The following is a 15,540-nucleotide window of genomic DNA, read 5'->3' on the forward strand; positions in this document are numbered from 1 at the left end:
GAGGAGACACGACCAGTTCCCCAACTTCTCAGAGACCTTGGTCCAGGTAAGGAACTCCCCAGTTGCACTCAGGTAGACCCCCAGATAGGGAGATGAGTAGCACTCCACTGAAAAGGACACATCTCTTCAGGCAGGGAGTCCACCTGCCAATGTCCCACCAGAAGGCCAGAACACTTGGCCCAGTTTATCCTGACAGAGGATGCAGCCAAGAAGGTCTCCTGGCATGCATGAATCCTCTGCAGGTCATTGGGGTGAGTGACCACGAAGAGGACATCAGCGGCATAAACCGAGAGGATGACCTTCACCTCCAGTTCACACAGCACCCTAACCCTAATGTGCAGACTGACTCAGCTCCAGATTAGGCCAGGCGGCTGTTCCCCTCAAAACTAGGGCCTGGAGACACAAACATCCGATGGGATCTGAGGGAGGGTCCCTCTGGAGGGGCAGGTCAGACATGGGTCCCAAATCAGGATGACCTCCTCACTGTTCCTGCACTCCCCCACACCCCCCTACAGTGATCCAGCATGGGTGTTGGCCTGAGACATGTGCCAGTCCACTCCACATTTGTATCCAAGGCTCACACCACAATAGACAATTTGTGACTAAATTTCCACTTTCAAGCACAACTCCATTTATTTTCAGACAGGACATTAAATAAGATATTCAAGATATGCGCCAGTTTGGCTGGGCGTCTGGCATGGAACACAGCAAACCACAACAAAACCACATCCAGGGACACAGACCAATGATCAGTGACCTGGGCTGACCCAGGACAGGTGGGTGACCCAGGTCAGATGGCCGATCAGGGAGAGATGGGTGACCCGGGCTGGTCCAGGACAGGCCATTGATCAGCAGGTTGTGGCCAGCGACTGGTGGATGGGGGGCTGGAAGCACCGGACGTGCTCCACCGTCGAGCTCTCATTTTCAACCGACTTGAGGTATTTGTTCAGCATGGCGAAGATTTCGTTGTTGAGGATCTGGTACTTCCGGATGCGGTCAGCCATCTTCTTCAGGGACTGTGGGACAGGGGAGAGTCACAGGGCGTCGCCCATTTACCATCACCCCTCCTCCATCACCACGGTTACATCTTCACTGGTCCCAGTTACCATGGTTACGTAGAGGGTGGGAGGGTAAAGGGTGGGACACCCCTCATGGACACTACTATTGCAGACCCCATACTCAGCGACCCTCCTTTGCGGACCTCACCCCTCGCTGATACTCCCCTCACGGACCCCATCTAGCAGACCCCGCACCTTGAAGACCCCACACTTCGTGCACCCTCCCCCCCCCCCCGCCCCCACTGCGGACTGGAGTTTACCACATTCTTGATCATCTCGTCCTTGCCGTCCTGCCGCTGCACCCGCAGCAGGTGGTAGCAGAAGTCAAAGAGGTCGAAGCGTCGTTGCTGCCCCAACAGAACGATAATGGAGCAGCCGGCCCAGTTCAGGCCATCGCCAAAACACTGCCTGGGGGTGGGGACACAGGATAGCAGGTAGGAAACATGACAGGTCAGCCAGGAAAATGTCCTGGGGGTCAGGCTGACTCTCTCTGAAACCCCATCACCCCCCTCCACTTCCGTCATCCACCCCTCATATAACCCTCACACACACTGACCCCTCACCAGGAGATGGGTCCCACACATTGACCCTCGCTGGGAGACGGATCCCACACACTGACCCTCGCTGGGAGACGTGTCCACACACTGACCCTCGCTGGGAGACGTGTCCCACACACTGACCCTCGCTGGGAGACATGTCCCACACACTGACCCTCGCTGGGAGACGGGTCCACACACTGACCCTCGCTGGGAGACGGGTCCCACACACTGACCCTCGCTGGGAAACAGGTCCCACACACTGACCCTTGCTGGGTGACGGGTCTCACACACTGACCCTCGCTGGGGGGACGGGTCCCTCACACTGACCCTCACTGGGGGGTACGAGTCCCTCACACTGACCCTCACTGGGGGATGGGTCCCACTTACTCAGCAGTGAATTCATGCGTTCCAACGGGGATGCAGTAAACAAACTGCATTGCACTCCAGAGCCGGTGAAATTCCACACACTCGTCCACGTGCATCACCCCATTGGTGGGGGGAGGTCCTTTCCACACGGGATCCTGAAGGTAGTTGCGGACACGTGTGAGGATGACCTCGAACATGGAGAGGCCACAGCACAGACGTTCTTTGGTTAAAAGGTCCCCCTCACGGGCGATAGCGATTTGCTGCAAATACAGAGGGAGGGGGTCAGCAGGGGATGGGGGATGGGCACTGAGAACCATTGTCAATACCATCGCGTCTTGTCCCAGAGCAGCTCGACACAGGGCACCTTCACAGGACTTTAGCTCATCAGCAAAGGGAGCTGGGACTAGCACTGATTCCACCCACTCCCCATGGCCAGTGGAGTGGCAACCATCCCCCATCAGCCCAGCACTGCCTCTACAACACTTCAGGCACCCCACCCCCCCCCCCCCCCCCCCCCCCCGGAGATATGGTCACTGCACAGCCTCCACATGTAGGCCCAGATGCAGGCTCCCTGAAATCGTGTATGGCCCCCATCCTCAATGTTCAGTGGTCCTACACATTTCCCTTCCCCAAACTCCCCTCACACAAACACACACAAACTCCCCACCCACAAACTCCCCATCAACCCAACTTGTCTCTCTCAAACACACCGTCACACACACGTCACACTCACACTTCCCCAAACTCCCCTCACACACCCACCACACACACACAAACTCCCCACCCACACACAAAACCCCCCACCCACTCCACCTCATCTCTCACACACACACTGTCACATACACGCCCCACTCATGCACAAACCCCCCCACCTCGTTTCTCTCACACACACCATCACACATACACCCCCACTCACTTCCCCAAACTCCCCTCACACACACAAACTCCCCACCCACCCCACCTCATCTCTCTGTCTCACACACACTCCACTCACAGTTCTCCAAACACCCCCCACACACACACACAAATTCCCTACTGTTACAGAGTTCTGTGTTGTGTATTGGCCTTATGTGTTATGTGTTTTTGTGTGGAAAAGTGACAGTTTGCCTTAGAGAGCCAAGGTGAAGGTGGACTGCTGAGAGAGTGGGAGACAAACTGAGCATGTGCAGAAAATGATCTAAACATTTCTGGACTTGGATGATAAACCACCATTGGGGGTGCTGTGGAGTGGAAGAAGGCCCAGAGCATGAGTCATGGTCTGGAGGAAAGTTTAGAATGTTGGGCATTTCATAAAAGGATGAACATTCTGAAAGCAGCCAGAAGGATCCGGACCAAGCCAGTTGTTCCTCTCTCTGCAAGCAACACAAGACAACTTCAAATTTTGTGCTCTCTTTCTCTCAAAGATCTTTTGGCTTCAGTTTACCAAACAAACTGAATTTTGTTTATGATCTTTGCTTCGGTTGAGATCGAAATTTTGTGAGTCTTGTGTGTTTTGTTTGTTTTGTGTCTAAGTTTTTGTGGGCTGGTTGGAAGAGTAGCTTAGACTTTAATTACATATGTTATATTTAGGCTGGGGAATGTATTAGTTTTACACTTGTAACTAGTGGCATTGTTATAAAAGGGGGGATTTTTAATTAAAGTTTGAAGGTGAATTTTTTTGTTAAGAAAATAATTGTTCACCTTTAACCCTGTGTGATCTGCCTTCTTTGTGGTTGCTGGTTTGATCTTTTAACATAACTTGGAAGCTTTAGGGGTGATTGACTTGTGCTTAGTTATCGATCATCTGAGTTTGACTCAACCTCCAGCTTGAAATTAAAAATAAACGGTGAGTGTATAAATCACCAGCTGAAAAACCAGCAACTATGAATATTGACCAGTTCATAGCGAACCCTTCAGAGGTTAATTTTAAAAATGGCTAAAAGGTCAGAACTGATGGTTGTAGTTGGCAAGTTAAAACTTCTTACAGTAAGAACTGGGATGAAAAAAAAGGAAATTGCCCAAAAGATTGTTAAGCTCTATGTAGGAAAGGGGGTATTTGAAGAAGTTACATTAGAACAGTTTCCAAAGGAGAAAACTTCAGAGGAAGTAAAGTTGGCTTTGAGAAAACTAGAGTTAGAGCAAAAAAGAGAGGCAGAAAGGAAAGCCGAACGGGAAGCAGTAAGGCAGGCAGAAATGGAAGAGAGAGACAAAGAACGAAAGCATGAGCTAGAACTAGCTAAATTAAAGCTGACCCTAACCCAAGGAGAGGGAGAAGCCCAAAACCCACATGCTGGTCAGGAGGAGAGATTTCTGGTCAGTAGAGAAGTGAGGTTAGTTCCTCCATTTGAGGAAGCTGAAATAGATCAGTATTTTCAACATTTTGAGAAAGTAGCTGTAAATTTAAAATGGCCACCAGACCAGTGGTCACTCCTGATACAAAGTGTTCTTAAAGGGAAAGCCCAACAGGTGTATTCGTGTCTCATGGTACAACAAGCAGCTGATTATGAATTTGTAAAGCAGGCTATACTCCAATCTTATGAACTAGTCCCAGAGGCTTATAGACAAAAGTTCAGGAATTTTAAAAAAATGCAATAACCCAATCTTACCTGGATTTTGCTTATAGGAAGGTTGTGTGTTTTGATCGGTGGTGTGCCGCAATGAAAGTAGAAAATAACTTTGATTTATTGAGGGAAATCATTCTGATTGAGGAAATTAAAAATTGTGTTCCTGACGATATTCAAGTGTACTTGGCAGAGAAAAATATAAAAACTTGGCAAGAATTGGCTAAATTCGCAGAGGAATATGCTTTAACCCACAAACCTAAGTGGACACCAGAGAAAACCTTTCAAAGGAATACTGCTGATAATCCAAGTAGAGTAGAAAGAAAATCTAGAAGTGAGGTTTAAGGAAGAGAGGAAGAAAAATGGGTGAAGGAAAATTTTTCGAGTGTTATTTGCCACTATTGTAAGAAGCCAGGGCACATAATAGCAAATTGTCTTGTACTGAAAAGGAAGAAAGAGAAAGGGGTAGTACCAACTGCCTGTGTTCAGAGTGAGAAAGTTAGGGATATTTTTAAACCATTTATGACTGAAAGTTTCATTTCGGTTAAAGAAGGATCCAATTAAGTGCCGGTTAAAATCCTGCGGGATACTGGAGCAGCTCATTCGCTTGTATTAAGCAACGTTTTGAATTTTGGTGAGGCGACCGATACTGGAGATGTGAATTTAATTAAAGACATTGGTGGTGAAGCAGAGCCTATACCTTCGCATCAAATAGTGATGAAATCAGACTTAGTTAATGGCCCAGTTACGATAGGGGTAAGATCAAGTCTGCTGGTGGATGGAGTTTCTCTTTTGTAGGGAATGATTTAGCAGAGGGTAAAGTCATACCTGCAGTGAAACTCACAAGTAAGCCATTGGTTTATGAGTCTGAAAAGGATTTGGAAATCTATCCTGCGTGTGTCTAGCCATGTCTAGAAAAAAGGTAGAGGCAGAGAAAGTCTGTGATGATTCTGTAGTGGAGGCAAGCATTGAGGACAAACCTAAGGATCCAGCTTTGCTGTTGTCAAGAGAAGAATTAATAGCTAGACAAAAGCATGATCCTGATCTTGCTGAGATAAGAGATAAGATTCTGTCTAACCAGGAAATTGAAACTGTGCCAGTAGGTTGCTTTGTTCAAGATGGAATATTGATGAGAAAGTGGAGACCACAAGTGATACCTGCCAGTGAAAGGTGGGCGGTAATAAGACAAGTTATAATTCCCAAAACTTACAGGAATGAAATATTAAAGTTGGCTCATAGTACCTTTCAGAAGTCAGCTTGGGGTGAAGAAGATGGTAGAAAAGATAAGGAAACAGTTTTATTGGCCGAAATTAAGAAAGGATGTTATGAACTTTTGAAGAACCTATCACACTTGTCAACTGGTGGGCAAGCCTAATCAAGGACTACCAGTGGCACCTTTACAACCCATCCCTGCTTTCGGGAGGCCCTTCTCAAAAGTGATAGTGGATTGTGTTGGCCCATTGCCAAAATCCAAAGCGGGAAATGAATATTTGTTAACACTTATGTGCACAGCTTCAAGATTTCCAGAGGCATTTCTGGTGGCCATTTTAGATTTTCTGAGAAACATTAAAGCGAAGACGATTGTGAAGGCTATGGTAAAATATTTCAACAGGTGGTGTATGAATTGGGAGCCCATCAAATTGTTTCGTCTGCCTATCATCCTGAAAGTCAAGGGGCCTTGGAAAGGTTCCATTTAACTGTGAAAAATATGATGAGGGCTTATTGCATGGAAAATAATAAGGATTGGGATGAAGGAATCCATTTATTATTGTTTGCTGTTAGAGAGGCAACTTGGCTTTAGTCCATTCGAGTTGGTGTTTGGTCATGAAGTCAGGGGTCCATTACTATTGTTGAAGGAACAGTGGATACATAATATACAATCAAATCTGTTGGATTATGTTTTCAAATTTAAAAACAGATTACATCAGGCTTGCGAGATGGCAAAGAAAAATTTAAAAACTGCTCAGGGAAAAATGAAAATTAGGTATGATCAAAAAGCAAAAATTAGGGACTTTAAACCTGGCGACAAAGTATTGGTTTTGTTTCCAATGCAGTCAAACCCTTTGAAAGCTCAATTTTCAGGACCATATAAGGTGAAATCAAAAATTAATCAGGTCACTGAGACACCTGATCGTCGAAGAGAGACACAGGTCTGTCACGTGAACATGCTTAAACCTTACTTTGAGAAAATGACTGAGGGGGAAACTTAGGATTCCAACCAAGGTGCTAGTTATCGAGGAAAGTAAGGAGGAGATTAGTTTTGTGGAAGGTCATGGAGCACAGAAAGTGATAAGCCCCAAGCTGGAAAATTCCACAGTTTTGAAAAACTTAGACACCAAGTTAATGCATTTGACTAAATCAGAAAGGGAAGAAATGAAGACATTACTTATGAAATTTAAGGATATATTCCCAGATGTTCCAAGAAGAACTGCTGTGGCTTGTTATGATGTGGAGGTCGGTGATGCTAAGTCTATTAAGCAGCATCCTTACCAAGTTAATTAGGAAAAGAGCAGACTGTTGGATCAAGAGGTGGATTATATGCTCAAAAATGACATCATCCGAAAATCAATTTTAAATTGGAGTTCACCCTGAGTTCTGGTGCCTAAGCCAGATGACTCAATTAGGTTTTGTGCAGATTATCGAAAGGTAAACATGGTGACAAAGACTGAGGCGTTCCCTATTCCCAGAATAGATGATTGTATAGACAAGGTGGGGAAGGCTGTTTCTTACAAAGATTGATCTCTTAAAAGGATACTGGTGTGTTCCTTTGACAGAGAAAGACAGGGAGATTTCTGTATTTGTTACACCTTTGGGATTGTATGAGTAGAATGTTATGCTTTTCGGGATGAAAAATGCACCTGGCACATTTCAGAGAATGATTGATACAATAATTCAGGGTTTAGAGCACACAGGAGCTTATATCGATGATTTAGTAATTAGTATGGCTACATGGGAAGAACACATGCTTGAATTAGAGCAGTTATTTCAGAGACTGGTGGAAGCGCACCTCACAGTGAATTTGCACAAGAGTGAGTTTGGACATGCCACTGAAATTTATCTGGGTTATGTGGTGGGACAGGGACAGGTGGCACCGGTTGGAATAAAAGTATTGGCTATTACTGTATTCCCTATCCCTGGTAATAAGAAAGCTCTTCGGAGATTTCTAGGTATGATTGGCTACTAACGTAGATTTTGTAAAAATTTTGCAGAAATTGCACTCCCATTAACAAAGCTACTTAGAAAGAAAGAAAATTTTATCTGATCAGATGCATGCCAGGAAGTGTTTCTGAAGTTCAAGGCTATTTTATGCCATCAGCCTGTACTCGTGTCCCCTAACTTTGAAAAGCCATTCTTTTTAGCCGTGGACACCAGTGTCGAAGCAGTTGGTGCTATACTTTTACAGAAGAAGGATGGTGATGGAGTGGAACATCCTATTTTGTACTTCTCAAAAAAGTTTAACGACCATCAATGAAATTACTCGACCACTGAGAAGGAGTCATTAGTGCTTGTTTTAGCATTGCAACATTTTGATGTGTATATTTGTACTGCTCAAAAAATGTTAATAATATATACTGATTATAATCAGTTTTTCTGTCTAAAAACAGATGGTTATTGAACTGGAGCTTAATGTTACAAGAGTATGATTTAATTATTACACACATAAAGGGGACGGATAACGTAATAGCAGATTATTTGTCAAGATGTTAATCTGGGTAGATATGAATCTAATCACATACTTACTGTAAAAAATAATGGAGTGTTTATTTTATTTATGTAATACTTCAATTAATTGTTAAAAATTTGTTCTCATGGACCAAATTTTTTTTTTAGCAGGGGAGGTGTTAGAGTTCTGTGTGGTGTGGTTTTGTGTGGAAAAGTGACAGTTTGCCTTAGAGAGCAAAGGAGAAGATGGACTGCTAAGAGAGTAGGAGACAGACTGAGCATGTGCAGAAACCATATAACCACTTACAGCACAGAACAGGCCAGTTCGGCCCTACTAGTCCATGCCGTAGCAAATCCCCACCCTCCTAGTCCCACTGACCAGCACCCGATCCATACCCATCTAGTCCCCTCCTATCCATGTAACGATCCAGTCTTTCCTTAAATGTAACCAATGATCCCGCCTCGACCACGTCTGCCGGAAGCTCATTCCACATCCCCACCACCCTCTGCGTAAAGAAATTTCCCCTCATGTTCCCCTTATAATTTTCCCCCTTCAATCTTAAACCATGTCCTCTAGTTTGAATCTCCCCCTTTCTTAATTGAAAAAGCCTATCCACATTTACTCTGTCTGTCCCTTTTAAAATCTTAAACACCTCTATCAAGTCCCCTCTCAATCTTCTACGCTCCAGAGAAAATACAGAAATCTCCCCGTCCAGAGAAAAAAGCCCCAGTCTGCACAACCTTTCCCTGTAAATGATCTAAACATTTCTGGACTTGGATGATAAACCACCATTGGGGGTGCTGTGGAGTGGAAGAAGGCCCAGAGCATGAGTCATGGTCTGGAGGTCAGTTTAGAATGTTGGGCATTTCATAAAGGGATGAACATTCTGAAAGCAGCCAGAAGGATTCGGACCAAGCCAGTTGTTCCTCTCTCTGCAAGCAACACAAGGCAACTTCAAATTTTGTGCTCTCTTTCTCTCAAAGATCTTTTTGCTTCAGTTTACCAAACAAACTGAATTTTGTTTATGATCTTTGCTTTGGTTGAGATCGAAGTTTTGTGAGTCTTGTGTGTTTTGATTGTTTTGTGTCTAAGGTTTTTCTGTGGGCTGGTTGGAAGTGTAGCTTAGACTTTAATTACGTATGTTATATTTAGGCTGGGGAATGTATTAGTTTTACGCTGTTATAGAAATTTGCATAGTAACCAGTGGGCATTGTTATAAAAGGGGGGATTTTTGAATTAAAGTTTGAAGGTAAATTTTTGTTAATTAAGTAATTGTTCATCTTTACCCCTGTGATATGCCTTCTTTGCAGTTGCTGGTTTGATAATACCCACCCACACACAAACCCCCCACCCACCCCACCTCACCTCTCTCACAAAAACCCCCCACCCACACACAAACTCCCCACCCACCCACCTCATCTCTCACACACCTTCACATTCACGCCCCACTCACACTTCCCCAAACTCCCCTCACACAAACACCTCCCACACACACAAACTCCCCACCCACACACAAACCCCTCACTCACACATAAAGCCCCCACCCATCCCACCTCGTCTCTCACACACACACCCCACTCACACTTCCCCAAACATCCCCCACACAAACACCCCCCACACACACAAACTCTCCATCCACCCCACCTCATCTCTCTCACACACACACACACATGCACACTCACGCCACACACGCACGTGCACAACACACACGCATGTGCACACTTGCGCCACACATACACGCGCACATTCACGCCACACGTACACGTGCACATTCACGCCACACACACACAGGCTCACAACCACCCCCCCTCACACCCACACACATAGTGCCCGCACAAAAAACAAACACACAAATGACCCTCACTGGATAACAGTTCCCACACTCTGACCCTCACTGGAGGACGGGTCCCACACTCTGACCCTCACTGGAGGACGGGTCCCACACACTGATCCTCACTGGAGGATGGGTCCCACACACTGACCCTCACTGGAGGATGGGTCCCACACACTGACCCTCACTGGGGGGCATGTCCCACACACTGACCCTCACTGGGAGATGGGTCCCACACACTGACCCTCACTGGGAGACGGGTCCCACACTCTGACCTTAACTGGGGAGGGCGGTGTCCTACACACTGACCCTCACTGGGGGTTGGGTCCCACACACTGACCCTCACTGGGAGACGTGTCCCACACACTGACCCTCACTGGGAGACGCGTCCCACTCACTGACCCTCACTGGGAGACGGGTCCCACACACTGACCCTCACTGGGAGACGGGTCCCACACACTGACCCTCACTGGGAGACGGGTCCCACACACTGACCCTCACTGGGAGACGGGTCCCACACACTGACCCTCACTGGGCAGGGGTCCCACATAGTGACCCTCACTGGGGGGCGAGTCTGACACACTTACCCACATTGGGGGTGGGTCCCACACACTGACCCTCACTGGGGGGCATGTCCCACACACTGACCCTCACTGGGGGGCATGTCCCACACACTGACCCTCACTGGGGGGGGGGGGGCAGGTCCCACACACTGACCCTCACTAGGTACGAGTCCCACTCCAACCGACACTCCTTTGATATTGGGACATTTGACCCTCAGTATGGACACCACCCCCAGAGGAAGCCACCCTGCTCCTCAGCACAGAGGTTGTCTTGTCGGAGATGAGCTAAAGGTTTGACAGATCTACTTACACTGACTGGAAGGCAGTCTTCCCATGGCTGCGCAAGGTTCTGGGGGGGTAAAACAGTCTTCATTTAGGAAGGAACGTCAGGCCGGCCTTCTCCGCTGGACACATTGCTCCGGCCGCTGGTCTCCCAGCTCGCGCCTCAGCCAGAGGTCAAAGGGGAAAGGTTAAGCTGCACCTTTGAACATGGGCAGCAGGTCTGGGGCACTTTCCATCGTGGGACCCAGTGTCCAGCTGTTCACAGGATGTCCCCCATCCAACTCCAACCCCCTCCCCGGTTAACCTGCTCTCTACCAGGGAACAACAACTTGCCTTTACACAGCACCCGAGGCATCCCAAATGATTACAGCAGAGTGATAACCAAACAAATTCTGATAAGAGAAGATGCAGATGGACAGTGGGGATTTGTCACAAAGGGGAGGATTCACAGAGCAGGGAGAGGGGGAGAGAGATGGGAGGTGGGGGGAGGTTGAGGGGAGGAGTGTGCAGTTGAGGGAAGTGGGGTATTGAGGGGAGGAGGCTGGGGACAAGGGTGGGGATGAGGGGGGAGGGTGGGGTGGGGTTGAGGGGGAGGGTGGGGTGTGGTTGAGGAGGGATGGTGTGGTATGTTTGTCAGAGGAGGGTTGGGTGGGATTGGGGGAGTATGGTGGGTGAGGAGGTTGAGAGGAGGAGGGTTGGGTGGGGTTGAGGAGGGAAGTTGGGGTCGATGAGGGAGGATGGGGTGGGTCGAAGGGGTAGGGTGGGTGAGGTTGTTGGAGGAGGGTGGGGTGAGGTTGAGGGAGGAGGATGGGGTGCAGTGGGTGGGGTTGTGGGAAGGAGGGTGGGGTGCGATGTATGGAATGGGGTGTGAGGAGAGGTTAGGTAAGAGGAAGGTGCTAGGTAACTGGGCCAGGGGAGGGGAATGAGGGTACTGGGGGAGTGGGGACCAATGTGATGCTGCCCTGGGGAGAGGGGAAGGGTGGAAGAGCTGGAACAGTGTGAGGAGATGGGAACTGGACTGGGGCAGGGGTTGGGGGAGGAGATGGGTGCTGGATCATGGTCAGGGAAGATGGGTGCTGGATCGGGGTGGGGGTAGATTTGTGCTGGATCCGGGGGGAGATGGGTGCTGGATCCAAGGGCGGGGGAGATGGGTGCTGGATCCGGGGGGGAGATGGGTGCTGGATCCGGGGGGGAGATGGGTGCTGGATCCGGGGGGGAGATGGGTGCTGGATCCGGGGGGGGGAGATGGGTGCTGGATCCGGGGGGGAGATGGGTGCTGGATCCGGGGGGGAGATGGGTGCTGGATCCGGTGGGGAGATGGGTGCTGGATCCGGGGGGGAGATGGGTGCTGGGTCCGGGGGGGAGATGGGTGCTGGATCCGGGGGGGAGATGGGTGCTGGATCCGGGGGGGAGAAGGGTGCTGGATCCGGGGGGGAGATGGGTGCTGGATCCGGGGGGGAGATGGGTGCTGGATCCGGGGGCGAGATGGGTGCTGGATCCGGGGGCGAGATGGGTGCTGGATCCGGGGGCGAGATGGGTGCTGGATCCGGGGGCGAGATGGGTGCTGGATCCGGGGGCGAGATGGGTGCTGGATCCGGGGGGGAGATGGGTGCTGGATCCGGGGGGGAGATGGGTGCTGGATCCGGGGGGGAGATGGGTGCTGGATCCGGGGGGGAGATGGGTGCTGGATCCGGGGGGGAGATGGGTGCTGGATCCGGGGGGGAGATGGGTGCTGGATCCGGGGGGGAGATGGGTGCTGGATCCGGGGGGGAGATGGGTGCTGGATCCGGGGGGGAGATGGGTGCTGGATCCGGGGGGGAGATGGGTGCTGGATCCGGGGGGGAGATGGGTGCTGGATCCGGGGGGGAGATGGGTGCTGGATCCGGGGGGGAGATGGGTGCTGGATCCGGGGGGGAGATGGGTGCTGGATCCGGGGGAGATGGGTGCTGGATCGGGGCGAGATGGGTGCTGGATCGGGGGGGAGATGGGTGCTGGATCGGGGGGGAGATGGGTGCTGGATCGGGGGGAGATGGGTGCTGGATCGGGGGGAGATGGGTGCTGGATCGGGAGGAGATGGGTGCTGGATCATGGAGTGGGTAGATGGGTGCTGGATCGTGGTGGGGGTAGCTGGGTGCTGGATCGTGGAGGTAGATTGGGTGCTGGATTGGGATGTGTAGGAGATGGGTGCTGGACCGGGGCGGGAGATGGGTGCTGGACTGCGAGGTGTGGTGATGGGGTGGGGGTGGGGGGAGAGAACATCGCTGTACCTGCGGTGTGCCCAGCCTCTCGATCAGGGGGACGAGATGCAAGGGGGCGTACTTCGCCTCCAGCCGCTTCATCCTCACCTCCAGACGCTCTCCTTCTGTGGACGAGACTCGGGGTTAGCCACGCCACATCCACACACCAGCTGCAGAGTCCCCAGCCCGACATTTTCCTCCAGCTGAGCCTCACCTCTCACCTCCTCATTACCACCCACCCCATTTCCTCGCCTCCCCTCCTCCACTCTACCTGCCCTTCCCCTACCCTCCCCTTACCTACTCACCTCCATCCTCCCCGCACCTCCATCCTCTCCCCTGCATCCTCCCCACCTCATTCCTCCCCTCCAGCCTCCTTGCCTTGCTCCTCCCCTACATCCTCCAGCCTCCAGCCCATCACAGTCAACCCCTCTCATGCACCAAGGACTCACCTCCACTCTCGCCTTGTCCCACCCCACGCAGAGGCCATTCAGCTCAATGGTCACATGCCAGCTCTGGGAGACCACCCCGTCACTCTGGGAGACCACCCCGCCAGCTGCAACCCGTCACTCTGGGAGACCACCCCGCCAGCTGCAACCCGTCACTCTGGGAGACCACCCCGCCAGCTGCAACCCGTCACTCTGGGAGACCACCCCGCCAGCTGCAACCCGTCACTCTGGGAGACCACCCCGCCAGCTGCAACCCGTCACTCTGGGAGACCACCCCGCCAGCTGCAACCCGTCACTCTGGGAGACCACCCCGCCAGCTGCAACCCGTCACTCTGGGAGACCACCCCGCCAGCTGCAACCCGTCACTCTGGGAGACCACCCCGCCAGCTGCAACCCGTCACTCTGGGAGACCACCCCGCCAGCTGCAACCCGTCACTCTGGGAGACCACCCCGCCAGCTGCAACCCGTCACTCTGGGAGACCACCCCGCCAGCTGCAACCCGTCACTCTGGGAGACCACCCCGCCAGCTGCAACCCGTCACTCTGGGAGACCACCCCGCCAGCTGCAACCCGTCACTCTGGGAGACCACCCCGCCAGCTGCAACCCGTCACTCTGGGAGACCACCCCGCCAGCTGCAACCCGTCACTCTGGGAGACCACCCCGCCACTCTGGGAGACCACCCCGCCACTCTGGGAGACCAACACTGGGAGACCACCCCGCCACTCTGGGAGACCACCCCGCCAGCTGCAACCCGTCACTCTGGGAGACCAACACTGGGAGACCACCCCGCCACTCTGGGAGACCAACACTGGGAGACCACCCCGCCACTCTGGGAGACCAACACTGGGAGACCACCCCGCCACTCTGGGAGACCAACACTGGGAGACCACCCCGCCACTCTGGGAGACCAACACTGGGAGACCACCCCGCCACTCTGGGAGACCAACACTGGGAGACCACCCCGCCACTCTGGGAGACCAACACTGGGAGACCACCCCGCCACTCTGGGAGACCAACACTGGGAGACCAACACTGGGAGACCAACACTGGGAGACCAACACTGGGAGACCAACACTGGGAGACCAACACTGGGAGACCAACACTGGGAGACCAACACTGGGAGACCAACACTGGGAGACCAACACTGGGAGACCAACACTGGGAGACCACCCCGCCACTCTGGGAGACCAACACTGGGAGACCAACACTGGGAGACCACCCCGCCACTCTGGGAGACCAACACTGGGAGACCAACACTGGGAGACCACCCCGCCACTCTGGGAGACCAACACTGGGAGACCAACACTGGGAGACCACCCCGCCACTCTGGGAGACCAACACTGGGAGACCAACACTGGGAGACCAACACTGGGAGACCAACACTGGGAGACCAACACTGGGAGACCAACACTGGGAGACCAACACTGGGAGACCAACACTGGGAGACCAACACTGGGAGACCAACACTGGGAGACCAACACTGGGAGACCAACACTGGGAGACCAACACTGGGAGACCAACACTGGGAGACCAACACTGGGAGACCAACACTGGGAGACCAACACTGGGAGACCAACACTGGGAGACCAACACTGGGAGACCAACACTGGGAGACCAACACTGGGAGACCAACACTGGGAGACCAACACTGGGAGACCAACACTGGGAGACCAACACTGGGAGACCAACACTGGGAGACCAACACTGGGAGACCAACACTGGGAGACCAACACTGGGAGACCAACACTGGGAGACCAACACTGGGAGACCAACACTGGGAGACCAACACTGGGAGACCAACACTGGGAGACCAACACTGGGAGACCAACACTGGGAGACCAACACTGGGAGACCAACACTGGGAGACCAACACTGGGAGACCAACACTGGGAGACCAACACTGGGAGACCAACACTGGGAGACCAACACTGGGAGACCAACACTGGGAGACCAACACTGGGAGACCAACACTGGGAGACCACCCCGCCACTCTGGGAGACCAACACTGGGAGAC

The 15,540-nt window shown here is 51.7% G+C and overlaps 1 protein-coding gene across 1 annotated transcript in view; it reads right to left on the reverse strand.

Moving 5' to 3' along the window:
• Positions 1 to 607: 607 nt before the first annotated feature.
• LOC138742953 (cytoplasmic FMR1-interacting protein 2-like) overlaps positions 608 to 15,540 on the reverse strand; it is a 36,230-nt gene continuing 21,297 nt past the window's right edge. The window contains exons 7-11 of the mRNA XM_069897826.1: positions 13,111 to 13,205; positions 10,872 to 10,910; positions 1,985 to 2,223; positions 1,319 to 1,466; positions 608 to 1,016 (exon numbers count right to left, since the gene is read on the reverse strand). Coding sequence (XP_069753927.1) covers positions 849 to 1,016; positions 1,319 to 1,466; positions 1,985 to 2,223; positions 10,872 to 10,910; positions 13,111 to 13,205 — 689 coding nt within the window. The 3' untranslated portion in view covers positions 608 to 848. The remainder of the gene's footprint in view (positions 1,017 to 1,318; positions 1,467 to 1,984; positions 2,224 to 10,871; positions 10,911 to 13,110; positions 13,206 to 15,540) is intronic.

This window comes from Narcine bancroftii, chromosome 9 (assembly GCF_036971445.1).
Source record: "Narcine bancroftii isolate sNarBan1 chromosome 9, sNarBan1.hap1, whole genome shotgun sequence".
Taxonomy (NCBI): Eukaryota; Metazoa; Chordata; class Chondrichthyes; order Torpediniformes; family Narcinidae; genus Narcine; species Narcine bancroftii.